Genomic DNA, 16,285 nt, shown 5'->3' with positions numbered 1-16,285 from the left:
ATTCTACTGTCAAGTGTCTTCTCAAAGCCAATAAAGTCTCATGATGTGAAAGACTGGGAGCTAAAATCCGGATCACCACAACATCCAAATGTGTCTCCTTTGTAAATGTCACTGTGAACTGGAAAATTCCCCCGACACAAGAGGGTAAGTTCACATCAAGCCTCTGGCTTCAAAGTGTGGAAACACACCGCAGGTTACCACCCAGCTGCTGCTGCTCAAAGACCACTGTGATTTCAGTATTTTGCATTTCAAAATGAGGCTTTGCCTTCGTCATTGCGGCAAAAATATATATATATAAAATTGTTTAGTTTTCATGACTGTTTTAATGCCAGTATTAATGACACATCCTGTGATGATGAAGAAATAATGAATTGCATTGCTATTAATATTTTGGGAGTTGTGTGACACAAAAACAGCATGTTTTATATGAGCTTTCTCCTTTTCAAAACTATCCGTGCTCGTGTCTTTTTGGGAATTTACGAAGAGGATGTCGAGTTTATGAGCAGCATTATTTGTCATTGTAAACCAGAGTGTCAAACACATTTTTTAACCAGGCTTTTTTGTGTTGTAGCACAGAGCGTACGTTAGGAGTGTTTACCATTTACAGGCCGGTTTGGGCCCACGGTCTTCATGTTTGACACCCCGATTGTAAAATGATCTCATCTGGGAGTTTAAAACTGAACCTGCTGCATTTGGACTTTTTGTGCTTTGCAGTTTTTCTTTTCCCGGTCAGGTTCAATACACATGCACGTCCATCCATCAATTCTGGAACAATCCGATGGCATCAGCTTTTCTTTGCTGTCTTGTAGCCGTGCTGCTCTCACAACCCGGACCACTGGAGTACGTATCGTCTGCTGGATTTCCCCAGTCAGCAGGAGCTCAGTCTGAAGGCAGCCTCGGCCTCTTTATTCAATCCATCTCCGGATTTCCCCGCTGTATATGTTCAGGAAGTATGGGGCCCTGGTGAATAGTGACTTTAATGCAGCATATGAGATTGCCTCTTGATATGCGGGCAATTCAATCTCACTTGTGCTCTCTGGGGCAGACTAACCTTATTACGAATGAGGTAATGATTGGTAGCTACAGTTGTGTGGTTGATCACAGCTGTTCATTTCTGACTGAAGAATGCAAGAGTGGCTGCAATGTACTATGACTGTTTAATGGAACAGCTTATTTTTTTGTGTCCAGTGATGTATTGTTTTGTAACATCCCACTCTAAAACAAATGAATAGATATCTGGTAGATATAAAACTATTGGACACGTCTACTTATTTTTAAGAAGGCCTGATATGAGATTTTTATTTTGCCCATATGCCAATATGTTCCAAATGTTTTTAGCTGATGCTGATATATGCATACATATTGAAGGAATCCTTAAATAATTGATGGTGAACAATAGAAGCCAGCTTTGCCGTCAGCTTCAGTCATCTTTAAAAAAAAACCTCTCTAAACCACAGACGTGTTACCACTACTGTAACGCCCTTTTCACCCGTTTAAATCATTCATCTTTAAACCGCCTTCAAACGGTCCAAAATGCAGATGCTCGTCTTTTAACGGGAACAACCCGGAGAGCCCACATTACCCCTGTCTTATCCTCCCTTCAATGGCTCCTGATCACCTTCCGTGTTCCTTTTAAAATACTAGTGCTAACTTTTAAAGCATTACATGTCCAAACACCTTTTTATTTTGTGAAACTCCTTCACCCGTATGCCCCAAATAGAGCACTTCAGCTGAGATGTGCCGACTCCTGTGGCACCTTTATGAAGCAGTTAAAAACATTTTTATTCAGGCAGGCTTTTGACCTGATGCCACTCAATTTTACCGTTTGTATAACTATGTATGTTTTTCTTGCCTCTATACTTTAAATGATCTCATCTGTTCTATTTTTTCTGTTTGTAGTGCTGTAAAGCACCTTGTGACGCACATCTGTGAACGGTGCTATATAAATGAAGTTCTTTTCTACTCTGTCATCTCCATTTAACCCCTGATCCTGCCACGTCTGACAGGAATCAACATTCATATTCCTCATAAACATAACTAATAGATCCATTTCTGATATTTAGTACATTTCAACGAGTTTTACTCCCATAAACCAGGCGTCACCTGCAGAACGTCCAAACAGAGGCAAGATTCCACAGCACCTCACCCATTAGTAGCACGAGATTTTCCGTACAGTCGAAAACACTGCAATACTGAAGGACTGCCAGATTTCAGACATTAAGAAAAAAGTGATTAGCTTACTTGCAAAATATAGGTACATGTTTTGTGTGTGTCATGTTTCACATGGAATTTTATATGAAGATAATATATTTGAACTGAAAGTACCATCTGACAATGTACCATGTTGACAACCTCTAATTGCAATAGCAATTCATTTAGAATGTGAAAAAAAAAAAAAACTGCACATCCTCCAACATAATGCATGTCTTTTATTGAATTGGCATTAATTATTGTGATTGGAACGACCTGAAAGGATTGTATGTTTATATGTTAATGAGCATTATTATTTTGTTGCTCTGCTTATTAGTTTTAACACACATAATCAGAATAAGGACCCAACTGTGATACACATGTGCCCGTTAAAGCTCTCACATCCATCTACTGTCATGTGTTTATTCACTCTAAAAATAATAGGCTTTTCCTATTAAATGTGTGCATTGTGTGTGATTGTCCACACTTGTTCTGCGACTATTGAACCAGATAACATTCCCAGCAGAGCTCCCGTCGTTACTTTCTTTCCATCTGCTTCGTAATGTTCCTACATTCAGCGAGTCGTCTCATCTGATCGATTCAAACTTTCTGTGGCTTCATATTTCTTTGACAGATACGAGAGAGGTTATCAATCACTCCGTGTAACACAGCACCAATCTAACAGGGTTTCTTTTCTTTTTTTTTCCATTCAATGGAAGTGAAGGCAGCTCCAGCTCGACAAAGGCAGGCTGGATTATGTTTGCAATTAAATAAACACAAATGTAATCAGTTGATGTGATTTTGTAATCACGTCAGCCTTCTGTGTTTAATTCAGAAACTAAAGATGGGCCAAGTCTGAATCCTGCTTTAATGAAGGTTTTGTTTAGGGTTAGAGGATAAATACACAGTACACAAGTACTAAATAACAGAAGATAAGTTTGTTTGGAAAAATAGTTTTTAGAAAAAAGAAATTGTGTATTTTACAGTTTTTCTGAACCAGTGAGGAATAATTAAGTTATGAACATCAACGTTTGAAAAAACTCTTTTGCCTCAGTATTTTCTGAATTTGTCACAACACCCTGTTCTCGTGATACTCAGACACTTTCACAGATCAGCCTGAAGAGGATCACCAACCAGGTACTACGACAAAACTGATGACAAAATGTCAAGGGAGTAAAACAAGTTTGAGAAATGTTATTAATGAAACTGAAATTCAAATAAAGAAAACCTTTTTTTTTTTTTATTTACACAATGCGTAAAACGCTTCTGCAAAATACTGCTATTCCTCTCAAACTGCATATGGCTATGGTGATGAGTGGTTTTAATTCTTTTGGCCATTAGGGTTGATGACATATCGCAAGAATCTTTAAACAGACAAATCTTTACTTTATTTTTTATCTAATCGAAAGATTCTGTCAGTTTGTTATAGTTATGAAAACCAGAAAATATGTTAATATGTCAAGTCGAGTCATATTTCCCTATTTAATAAGCATGTAGTAAAATTGAGTGGTAAAGAGAATCATGTTAATAAAAGTGTGGCTCCCTCCTCAGTGTCGCCTGGTGCTCTTCCACTCGGCTCTCGGTGCTCTGAGTAGTCACTCACCCGCTTTCTCAGGTTGTACGTGAGCAGCAGGTTTCTGGAGAAGTGGTTGGAGAAGGCGGTGTAGAACTCCAGAACCTTCTGAAGGGCGTCGCGCTTGATGACGTGCAGGTCGCAGTAGGTCAGAGCTCGGACGTTGGCGCAGGCCTGAGCCAGAGTCACCTCCTTCCAGAAAACATCCCCGAACACGTCTCCCTTGCCTGCGGAGAGGGAGGATTAGAGCGCGGTTAAACGCCTCCGCAACGCCTGCTCTTCAAAATCCAAAGAGCATATTAAGGATATATAAAAAACAAACAAAAATCTACAATGAACCACAACACATTTGATCCATCTGCGATTACTCAAAGGTAAACGAAAAGTTGTGTCTGTTAACGGTTTCCAGTTGACCTATAAAGCATGAGTAAGTGACTGATCAGCCATTATTAAAGCTATGAATTACAGCTTTTCATAAAGGGTGCTTATTGGAAACTGGAACCATTACAGACTCCAGCACATTAACTCCGCTTAGGTATTTATAAGTGCTCCACATGCTGTCATTTGTGACTCATGCTCGTGACTATTTTCAGGTTTAGCGGCGCAAAGTGACTCTAAAACAACAGCGATACGTCAGGTAATGCGACTCAGTGAAAACTCAACAATTGTGTCGAGTTTGAGTCATAAATTTAGCTTCAATTGGCAGGAAAGGTCTTTTTTTCCTCTCATTTTTTCTTATGAAAGAATCAACACGTTCATAGATATGTTGGAAAATTCAGACAAAATGTGGGTGAAATAGATTTTTGAACCTAATTTAATATAACTGGAATCAAGATAATGTTATAATTTCATTTAAAACTTTTGGGGTGGGTTTTTTCCCCCCACTGGAATATAACAGTAAAGGGTGGGTGAGTGAGACTTTAATATGATAAGGAAATGCAGAAAAAAAATTCCCATTTGAGCTAATGAAGAGTTTAAAAAAAAAATTCAACTGTTCTTGTGCTCAGATTTATGTTTTTAATTATAGAATGCAAGAGATCGCTCTCTTGTCACATTTTTATATAAATATTTACATATAAATATATATATCTATTGATTCATTTTAGAATTTGAATGTCTTTATTACACGTAGTATAGTCAACATTATGTTGTAACGATTTTTCTCAAATATTAAAAGTGGGGTGGGGGCTTTAAAAAAGACATGGCTGTGACCCCCACATTTTTTTCTACCATTATTCCACCATAGCTTTGTGGAGCACCCCAGGGCAGGGTAATGGGCCCCCTGCATTTTGTAAAGCACTGTATTAGGCTATAGTTCAGACTTTACCTTAAACATTTCTACTTGTTCTGAGGGGGAAAAGGCAAATTGCGAGACCACAAATAATCCACTTGTGCATACTTAATGTTTCACTCAATTAGCAAGTGCATGCTACATCGGGATAATATATGCTAATGCTCCCAGGATAAGATGCGCGGTGTGGTGATGCCCCATTCCAATATTCAACCTGACGATCTGCCCTCGAGCAATCACTGATACCCCTGAGATGTTGCAAGCAGGCCTTGTTTTATTAAAGAATGAGATTCTGCATCTGTAATTCTCATTTTGACCGGGTGTCGCGCAAACAAGGTCCCAGAATAGAGCGACGCTCAAGGTATATTAAGACGAGCTGTCTTGTTTGCAGCTGTTCTTTACATGTTGTCTCTCTAACGTGGTGCCATTAAGCTAATGAGAATCGAATTCATAGTAGCAGCTTGTTTATCTCTTCAGGCTCCATTACAGTCTCCATCCAGGTCACAGGTATCACCCCGACTGTATATCGATCCAAGCCAACAAGAAGAAGGGGAAGAAGCAGCAGCACGTTATTGACCAAAAGAAGGGAAAAACACTTGGCCAAGAGGTCGCAACTGGGCTCTCCAGAGCATTTCAATCAATTATTCACTAAATCAATCATTTAGCAAATGAAAGGATCAAGTTTAAAAAGGGAGGAATTCAGCTGGGATTTTAAAAGGCCAAAGAAACAAAGGCAGTCAGCGTTTGGTTGAGGCCGCATCAATATTCATGAGATATGGATCCTGACAGTTGGAAGAACAACAAAGGTCCACACTTTGGATCTCTTTCACTGACGCTCAAATTTAGGGAACAAATAGGGTGAGACAAAACCAGCAAATTAAAACACAAAACAAGAACCAGTGCGTTTATTAAGATTATTTCAGCTTGGTAAAATATCAAGTTAGTGTTATTTTGGTTTAATGTCGCTTGAAAAAAAAGCATGGAAGTTATACAGATGAGATTTCAAAGATTTCTAAAGTTTAGTTTTGATCAATATAGCCCTTATATCCAAACAAATATCACAAAATGTTTTGTCAAGTTTGAGTAAGTTCCCAGCATAAAACAAGGCCAAAGATACTGACATCAAAACTGAATGCTGCTTAAAATACCTCATTTATAATACATTTGAAATCTAAAGTCATTAATTGCATGAAAAATATGGCTACATTTAAGTTTTCTAACGGAGCCTCAGACATACACTAAATACACACGTATTAACTGCAGAATGAATCCAACTCGAAACAAGTTTGTAAATATTGGTCGACACCATAATCATCAACATCCAAAAACATCTGGAGAAAAGAGAAACTTAGATATTTAATATATGCTACTTTCTGATCCCAAACCAACTACAGAAAGGAATGTGAAGCTATTCACGAGTTTAATTAGCTCAACATAGTTCATGGGCCACACAACTACTAAATATTCAATCATTTTGAGTTAATTTTGTATTACACTAATTATTTTCCATTATGAGATAGTGCAGGATTTCTTTTTTTTCTTCTTCTTTTAATCAGCCTTGCATATGTCCAATATTTTTCAAAATATTAACTCAGGAATTACATTCATTATTTGATTTTTGCGGAAGATCAGATTCAAAATCCTCACAACTCCCAAAATAACTTTTTTTTCTTCATAACAGTGAGACCCAGTAAGACGCGTTTTGTGAAAGAAAAGATTCTTGCAGAAAAAAAACAACAAAACACAAACCACGAATGGCGTAAAATCTTGCGTATTATGCATGAGGTTTAAACAAAACACGAGCAATAACCTTAGCTGGAGGCGCCTGAACCTGTGGCTACATGCTTTTCAAGAAACTGAAAAAAAGTAGAATATATGTAAAAGTTAATGCTCCCAGGATGGTTTCACTTCCCGGAGGCCTGTGTTTTGTTTAACTGCGCATGTCTGCTGTTTGATGCTGAGCAGTGACGAAAGTGTGGAGACCGCGCGGGTTTGAGTGACGATTCTCCGCAGGTTCGTCACTGAAAGGGTGAACGGTTTATAAAGACGGAACGTGTCCACAGTGGACGGCGACAGGAGAACATGCCGAGGGTCATATTTGTTTATTTTTTCTCTTGTGTCCCATTTTCTGTTTCATGTCTTCTCATTTCGCCATCTTTTTGTGGTCATTCACGTTTCATGTTGGCTGGTTAAGTCAGTCGATGTCACTTTCAGGTCCTTCTGTGTTATTTTCCATCAATTTTGCAGCTCCGTCTCCTTCTGGGATGCCTATTATATCTCAGAAGGGACCACTGGCCTCCTGACTCCCTGCGTCCTAAATACGCTCAATCAGCACTCGCTGGCACAGCACATGGAGGCGAAACCACTATTCCACCTTCAATAATATTGGATGGATATTTGGACGGAGGCTGCTTATTAGAATTGGTTCTGGTCACGTTTCGATTTCCTAAGAACTCCATAAAAAAAAAATTTATTTTAACAGATTTTATCTTCACAGGAGGAAATTAGTAAAGGTTTTCCTACATGAGGGGGCAAAAAAAAAAAAAAAAATCAATTTAAATTGAGCCGAGGCAGCCACAGCCATTCGTTACAGGACACGTCACTATCAGGAGAATCTGGAGGAGGTATTGATCCGAGTCCTTTGAGGACTTTAGGAGCACCGCAGCGTTTGTGGGTTTCTGCTCACTCAGCTGGAGTAAGACTGAAAAACTGTGCAGTTACAGCAAAACACGAGGGGGAATAAAAGAAGATTTAAAACGCATTTAACATATTTTGAACTCATCACTGACTGTCACCTTGAATGCATTTCAATTCTTAATACTTCATAATGCTCAAAATATAGGCTTTCCCTTTGCCACCATGGGGCAGAAAGAAATGTTGTGAAATATAAGACAAAAATAATACAGTGAAGTGAAAATAGCGTTAAAAAAAACTGCATCAGTGTCTTGACTCGATCTTTGCTGTTTGGTTTCAAAACAATCTTTTTTAAAGGTGTTTAAAGGGCCAGATAAAATAAGATTTTCTTCTTTCTGCACACTTTCATTCACATTGTGGATTGTTAAAGTGGTAAAACAATTTTTTAACTTGAACTTACAACTCTTTAGACTCTGCACAGGCCTCTTTTTGATAGTTTTGTACGTTGTGTAATTGAGATTTTATAACCTTATATTGTATCCATGGGCACATATATATTTTTGTATGAAATGGATCTGAAAAGGTCAAGAAAACAGATCAAATGGTTTAACATATTTGCTGATGATAAAAACTCATTTTGCTTTTCAGGAAAAAAAGTTTGAGAGTTGAATTGTGTTCAAAAAACAAAATTTTATGATATTTGAAGTACTTTTTAGAATTATTATTCATTTCAGACAAATCAAAAACATAAACACAACACAGATGCATACAACAGAAAGAACAACTGGACACAAATTTGAACACGCACATATTTGATACATATACTGACAAATACACACACATAACACGCTGATTTCAACACGTCTGCAAGTGAGTATAATTTGGTCTTTTCATCGATTCGCCATGAAGAACTTTCAAAAGTGTAAAAACAAAATGTCAATTCTTTCATCTTCAACACTTATGGAGAAAATGGTGGATGATTACAGACAAAAGACAAAAGTTAATTAAAAATTTTTTTAAAGATAAGTACAAAACTAAAGACACTGAATTGTAGATATGGGGGGGAACTCTTCTTTTAATCGAACTGGAGGTCAATAACAAGTAAGACTGGGTGTAATTTAGAGCCGTGGATGAAAAACCAAATACATTTTAAAAATGCAACAAAACACAAAGATTTGGAGAATTATGCAAAAAATTATGCAAAAAGCAGATATTCCTCTGAGCTACGAAGTTCTATACCTCTGTAATTTTAATTCAATTGAGTAGACTATGAGAGCATTTGATCGAAGTACTATTGATCACCAGTAAGAAAGCTTTTAGGGGAAATGTGGTGAAGTGAATGCTCCTCATTCGGAGGGTGAAAGAAAAGAAAACTGAGATCAAAACAAACGCATCCAGAAGAAAGCGAGAAAAACAGCGTCATAAACAGAGACTACAGACAAACCCAAGTGATCGAGATCAAGAAAAACCAAAACAAATGGGTCATGTATTTGATCAGAATCTGAGCAAAAACAGCATGAAATAAAATTCGCAGCAGATTCTTGAGAAGAGATTCAAACTCGTCATTCTACATTAACTTCCACACTGAAATGTGTCCTTGTATACGAGTGACGCCGAACTAGAAGGATCAATTGTCGTTTCAATTTGTTCATTTCCTGAAGGCACCAGTGGTTTAGGATATGATGTAGAAGACGACATCTTCATTACGTACATCGTAGACTGAGAGTGACATTGTGCAGTTAAACCTGGTTTGTGAAGTCCCCAATCGCAGTGGAGCAGCTAATAAACTAAAAGCAGTAATTAAAATGCAAATGTTGGAGCCTTTATTCTTATTTTGAATTGTGGCTTGGTCATGTACGTACTGTATGTCTATCAATGTGGAGGTAATGGAGGGGGAAAATAAATAAAAGGTAAAAAAAGAAGCTGAAGTTCATTTAAAAGTGTATTAAAAAAAATTTTTTGTGGTAAAAATCCAAACTAAATTGGAAATAACTTGAACAACTTGTGTGGAAAGTCGCTTTAAAAATCTCCAAGAACTCTATGTCACTTCAGTACTTGGGGCCATTTTGGGGGATTTCCCTCCATTTGTGTTGACGATTAGCATGAACCCGTCCCGATTCCTGTACAGCTGAGCTGATTGACTGAGATTCAGATCAGGCTGAAAACAGCAGAGTGTGTTCAAAACGTCGGAGAGGCTCAAATCTTTTTGTGACAAACGCGTTCTTTTCCCAAATCCTGAATTCATCACTCAGCAGAAAAGGATCCCTGAACGGCTCGGCTTTCACTGCAGTCTGCAAAGTGCTGCTGCACAGAAAGAAAAGACCAGAGGGGGGGGTTTAAGTCGACTGTTTCTTCGCAGAATGGTTTTTCTGGGGGTTTTTTCATGTCGCTTCTTGAGACGCCACGCTGACGGAAATATCCGTCCTCCTTTTGTTGTTTTGGCATCGATTCGCCTCCGCGATCAGACATCTGCATCTTTGTTTCGGTGCCACAGCTAAAGGAGCCCAGGACTTTATATAAAGGGACGCCGGAGCAGATCTGGAGCAGGTCCTTCGGCAGGCAGGCGAGTGGGAGGCCTTGACCGCATCTTTCATGAAATAAACATGCGTGAAGTGCTGAACTTCATTATTAAAGATGTCCTACATTGGTTTAAAAAAAAATAAAAAATACATTCAGGGGTAATTTAAAGGTCTGTTCAGTTTTTGCCCTATTTTAAAAAAAAAAGTATCTTAATTAACAGTTTATAAAGACAGTACCTATTTAAAGCACTGCTAACACTGATTCTGATGAATTGCACTTAAAAGTGTGTCTCCAATGGCAAGGCACTACATTTAGCCAGTGGTGTGCAGTCATGGGCAGCAGGGCCAGCGCTGTCTAAAATTATTTTTCTTAGTTTTTTTTAATAATTAAAACGTGATTCTGAAATCTGTGTCTGGGCTCAATTAGTGACTTTAGCAACTTTATCCAGAAGACGACTGGTTATATTTTGTGGAGCTCAAATCTGGGGAATCTCAAAGCAGAGGAAAGCATTGCGAACCTCTGGGGGTTGTTGATCAGCTGTCATCTTGGTGTGGATTAAGTACTGATGCATAATAGTGGCCTTACACTGGATTCGGATAGTGTATTTACTGTAGGACATAATGTGCCCGGGGGGGGTATTTTGTTACTGCAGGCCCTGACTGAAATAACCACCGCACGCTGCTGCATTTAGCACATGGTGTTGCTCCACTAGTCATTGGGGTGAAAACAGGAATAAAGACTATTCATTCTGCTCATATAGGCCATGTAAGTGAGATACATTCTTTATTTGCATACCGTGTGTTTACTGACAAAAAACAAACTTTGTTTTGTCTTGACGTTGTAGCTTAGAGGTCAATACCTGAGGCTCTTCAGCTCCTCCCTCAGGGGATCTCTGGACCTTTTAACAAATTCAACATTTTCTTATCTCATTTTTTATTTTTTATTTTTATTTTATATGCACACTGGACTCATTTCCCCCCAAAAATCCTCATTTACTGTCTGGAAAAACTTAATCAGAAAAAAAAAGTTGAGCTTATATCGCCTGAAAAAATGTAATTAAGGCACCGTTTATACAACATTTTTAAGTGAAAGTGTAAAACTTTCATTGGAGCCAATGAAAACACACCTTTTTGAAAATGCTCCGACTCGCTCTCGGTGGAAACAGGACGATGCAACTTTTCTGACATGCTGCTGCACATGTGCACCCCTTCTATAATAAATAGTTTTGCTGCACATGCGTGAGCAGCTGAACGATAAGAACAATGTTTTTCTCCACAGTATCATGACTCTCAGTCCAAATTCTCATGGGACTTGGTAGTTTTATAGTTCACAGTTCAATCTAAATTCATCATCTCTTGATTCTAATGTATATTCACCATTGTTAATGTTTATAATGTGTTGTTGTCTATGTGTGTGTGGTTTCATTACAAAAACAACCAACAGAGTCTCCACGTGGCTCTTCATGCGAACTACATCATTCTCAACGTTTCTGTCATCAATTTCAAAACGTTGCCGGGTAAACGAGGAACTTTTCTAAAACCAAAGCAATGTAATTTCACTTCAAATGTTGTTGTGTCAATGGGGTCTTAATACTTTATTTATCCCAGTGGAAACGCTTTAAAACCTCGAAATCATGAGAAAAGACACAAACGAAACTCAAATGGCTAAAACAGCAAAACCAAAATAGCTCAAATAGTTAAGAGGGCAACGAATAACTACAATAACTGAAATCCCTAAAAAAAAAAAAAGATGACAAAACTCTCAGAACTAGTTATGAAACCATTTTTGTTTGTATAACAAAATTCTATGTAAACATTTATGAGCTCTGATGTCCTCATTTGAAAGGTTGAATACATTTTGTGGCTCCAGACAAATTGATAGACTTGGTAGAAAAAGTCATAAATGACTAGTTTTGGCCACAGGGGTAAAAGATCCCTGTTTTCAACTATTGATGTTCACTAATAGTGAAACTACTTTGGACTTGACATCCAGAGTTCACCTCAGCAGATTACAAACACAAAAACCAGACTGAAAATGAACTATTGGGGGAAAGAAACACACACCTGGGTGAGGAAAGTCCATCTAATACTGCTTCCTTCAAATGGTGAGAGAGAGAGATTTCAATGTAAAAACCCTGAAACTCAAGCTGAATGTCCACTGTTAGTGTAGGTGTCTGCTTCTGTATAACTCACCACGACTTTGTCGCATCCAAAGTGACAGAAGTGTCAAGACGTGCGAGTGTCAACATGACAGCAGTCTGAGGACAGAGGCTGCTGGACAGACTAATGACCAGACAAGCAACTTTCACTTGACTGAAAAAAGATGAAGCCATATTGAGCCAGTGTATGAGGAGGGTTTTCTATCAAATTTATGATTTTTTTTTAAGTTCAACTTGTAAGTCCAACACGGTGCAGGGTCATCCTTTTGCTATTCACAGCAACTTTCACTGCTCTGGACCAAAAAAGCCCCGACTTCTGGTGCACCGTGCCATGTTTCCATGGTTACCGAGCATGGACACATGGGAAGCGTCATGTTGTCCCCTAAAACGCATCTTGTTGAGCCACATTGTTTCCTTCTTGTAGTGCATTTTGAGGCATCAAATCTCTTTTCTTTCACGACGATTGTTCCTGTTTGATCTTATCCGATAGAAACCACACTGCATCAATTATCAGACTATAGAAGCATTTTAAAACTCAATCCAAGGGGAACCAAAGTCTTGAAAGAACTAGTGTTAAATTCAATATACACACAAAATAATTAGATGTCCTATTTTTAAGCTTTTATGCTGCATGTCCTAGGACTGACTAATTCTTTGCCTGTACAGGCATATTTGACTGTTTCTATAGGATTCTATAAGGTCTGCATACTCCTGAAACATATATTTCAAAAACCACAAATACCAGTGCATTTTTGTATTCATATTCTTATTACATGCTTTGAGGCAGTTTTTTGTTTTTTTTGTTTTGCCATAGCAGCTAACACAGTAATGAAATATCAGAGGTTTCTGCATGCATGTTGTTCTTTAATGTCACAAACACAGCCCGAACTATAATTTTGGTGTATAAAAGTAGATATAAAAAATATAAATTATCATGAGGTTTCCAGAAATGTGTCCAAGACACATGCTGTGGAATAGTGCGATGATTTTGACTGTAAAGTGAATGCCGCCTCTAGAGGTTCTCACTAACTTATGACACATTAGTTCCGCAAAGCATGTGAAAGGATGACCGACGCTGACGGTGGTGAGTGCATGCACTCATTCATAGAACAACCCTCGATCAATGAAACACATTGTGCTTAGCAGATGATATCATTATGTCCACATTATATCCAGCTCTCCAGGCAGAGTCATTCAGTGAAGAACAAACAAGAACAGATGCGAATGCTCCATCATGTGTTTACATTTTTCCAAACGCTCCGTCACCTGAATGAAGACAGTGTCATTCAATCATACGATGGTTATTGAGCTTTTAATGCTCAATTTGGATGAGTTGATGTGAAGTTATTCCGATGAGCCGAGGCCAATTCACAGAAATTGAACCTGCGTGTAGGGAGGCTTTTAAGAGGCAGCGGCGACAACGTGATAAAATGAGGTGGCAAAAACTCATATTTTCTCAATGGCGAATCACTACAAACCTAACTAATGCTGCTTTTCTGCTCCCTCCTACTCAGCCTTACTCGACTTGACTCTATTCTACTCAACTCAGTCTCGGTCGTTTTCCAATACAACATAATACGACCACGGCGTGGGCAGCCGTTTTTGTGCGTCTATCTCTGTTTTTGAGCGTTTTTGTTGCTGTTTTTGAGCGTTTTTGTTGTGATCGGTTTAAAAAACTGGCGGGATGAACGAGACGCTCTCCTGACTCGTCTGTGTCGTGACGCGCCGGCCAATCAGTGGGCTGACGTCACATTTTCTACTCTTCTTAGCTCGCTTGGAACCTCGGCTGTGTAGGGACCACGACAGCGCCTGGTCGCGGGACGAACACGTAGTGGAAAAGCGTGATTGGCGAGTGGAGTGAAGTCGAGTAAGGCTGAGGAGGAACGAGAGGAAAAGCGCCATGACATGATTACTGTGCTCAACTCACCTAAAATGGCCACGACCTCGTCGTCTTGAATGACCTCCAGCGATCCCGACACCACAAAGCAGAGGCTGTCCACGCTCTCCCCGGCGTGGTAGATCAGGTCTCCGGGGGCACAGTGGATGGTCTGGAACTCCATGGCCAGCGCTCGCAGGCAGCCGTCGCTGGCCAGCCGGAACGCCGGGTGCTCTTTGAAGACTTTGCGGTTGAGGTGAACGCAGATGTCGGCTCTCATGTCCTTTGGACAAATCTGCAACACCTAGAGAGAAACCAGAAAAGGATCTGTATTGGGACGACTTTCACTCTTTAAGATCCATCAACGTGGCTTGATTCAGATCAAATTAACCGAATCGCCTAAATTACTCAAGACAATCCCTTACATGTCAGTGGTTTTTTTGTTTTGAAAAGGAGTGCCTGAGGAAAGTTTGAGTCATCCTTGAAGCATTTACCACAAATAGAATGATTTATTCTGAACACACCCTATTATCTGCTGCAGTGTCAGAATCAGTTGTGTTGAAGCAGAGTAACAGGACCAGGATTTACAGCCCAAGTTCATCTTGAGTGGGCCAGTAGTATAATTCAATAATAACCGTTAAGTTTAAATGGTAACTTTTTGTTGTTGTTGTTGTTGTTGTGCAGAGTACACGTGATGAAACTGTCTTTATTTTTGCAAAACCAAACAATTACTACCGAAAATGGCAACAATTTCAACACGAAGCCAATTTTAATGATACCTTCTGGTGCAAAATGCAGTGAACTACCCCCCCCAAAAAATGTCTCCTGAAGCTGTTGCATTATGCATGTTTTTACAAACTCACCCTGACGGCATGACTTTGAGGCTAATGCTCGTTTGCAAAATCAATGCTTACTTTAAAATGTTGCTTTCACAGGCAGGATTGGAGCCTCCTGTGAGCCGGTTTTGGCCGACGAGCCTCATGTTTAGCGCCCCTGATGTAGACAATCGCCGACTCAGAAACCACGGAGCCAGAAGATCACATATTGGACTTGCGCCTGCTGTCCTTCGCACAACTCGCGCGCACAGACCTGATTAGGTCGCATTTTAAGCATTAAAAGAGCACTTGAATCAGGTTATTATGCTGGGATGAAGGTAGGCTCATGAGCAGCCCCGTTGCGGAAGCCAACAAGTGCGATTCTCAATTTTGCGTGTGGCTCGCAGAGTTCACTGCCCGCTTCAGTGCGACGCCTCGCCGCCCAGCTCGCTGAGCTCCGGCTGGCCAACAGCACGCTGAATTTGTCAAACAAGACGAGGCGTTGTCTGCATGGCTGGACGGCGCGGCAGCCGCGTTGAGTGACATATTTTGACACAAAAGCTGCTGAAGTGGGGCTTCCCCAGAGGTTCGGTGCCACTTTACGGGGGTGTTTACAAGGTCTGGGAGGAGGAGGAGGAGGAGGTGGAGCTGCTTTCCAGACTACACAAAGTGAAAAGAAAAAAAAAAAAAAAAAACTACAATAAGGATTGCCTGCAGTCTCATTTTGACTCTGTGGCAATATTTAGTAAGACGTACCCATGGGTGGCTGAATACCTGTGTGCACACTCTACTACGCTTCTGCTGCAGCGTCACTCAGACTCACTGGCAATTTGTACCTTCAGCTCGTATTACAGTGACAAGAAAAACCCTGTTAAATGTAAACGAGGTCAATCATTCCCATATTGGCCACGACTTTTTCCACAACCCCGAAAAATCAGTTTCCATGCTGATTCCAGAAACCTTTGTCTTTTTGGTGTTGCGCGTCATGAGTAGTTGTTTTAATCTGGTTTCCACGGCAACTGTTTCCTTCTGATCTCATGCACTTAGTGCTTCATATCTTTTTTATGTAAACATGTCAGATTTGTGGTTAGTAGATGAAAGAACCGGAAAGTTAAAAACAAAAATCTGAATTTAGGATACACAGACATGTAACACTTGAGCACAAATACAGCAAAATCTCAATATTTCGGCATGCCTGGATATCAGATTTGCTCCCTACGAGTATAGC

At 39.6% G+C, this 16,285-nt stretch overlaps 1 protein-coding gene across 2 annotated transcripts in view; it reads right to left on the bottom strand.

The window, feature by feature from the left end:
* LOC308138609 (voltage-gated delayed rectifier potassium channel KCNH1-like) overlaps positions 1 to 16,285 on the bottom strand; it is a gene marked incomplete at both ends in the record, with an annotated part of 54,944 nt that overhangs the window by 964 nt on the left and 37,695 nt on the right. For both annotated transcript variants that reach the window (XM_080507801.1, XM_080507802.1), the window contains 2 exons: positions 3,794 to 3,990; positions 14,294 to 14,546. In XM_080507801.1, the coding sequence (XP_080363927.1) occupies positions 3,794 to 3,990; positions 14,294 to 14,546 (450 nt within the window). The remainder of the gene's footprint in view (positions 1 to 3,793; positions 3,991 to 14,293; positions 14,547 to 16,285) is intronic.

Source organism: Blennius ocellaris (genome assembly GCF_963422515.1).
Source record: "Blennius ocellaris genome assembly, chromosome: 13".
NCBI lineage: Eukaryota > Metazoa > Chordata > Actinopteri > Blenniiformes > Blenniidae > Blennius > Blennius ocellaris.
The sequence above is the reverse complement of the archived record's forward strand: the minus strand, read 5'-3'. Positions and strand labels throughout refer to the sequence as shown.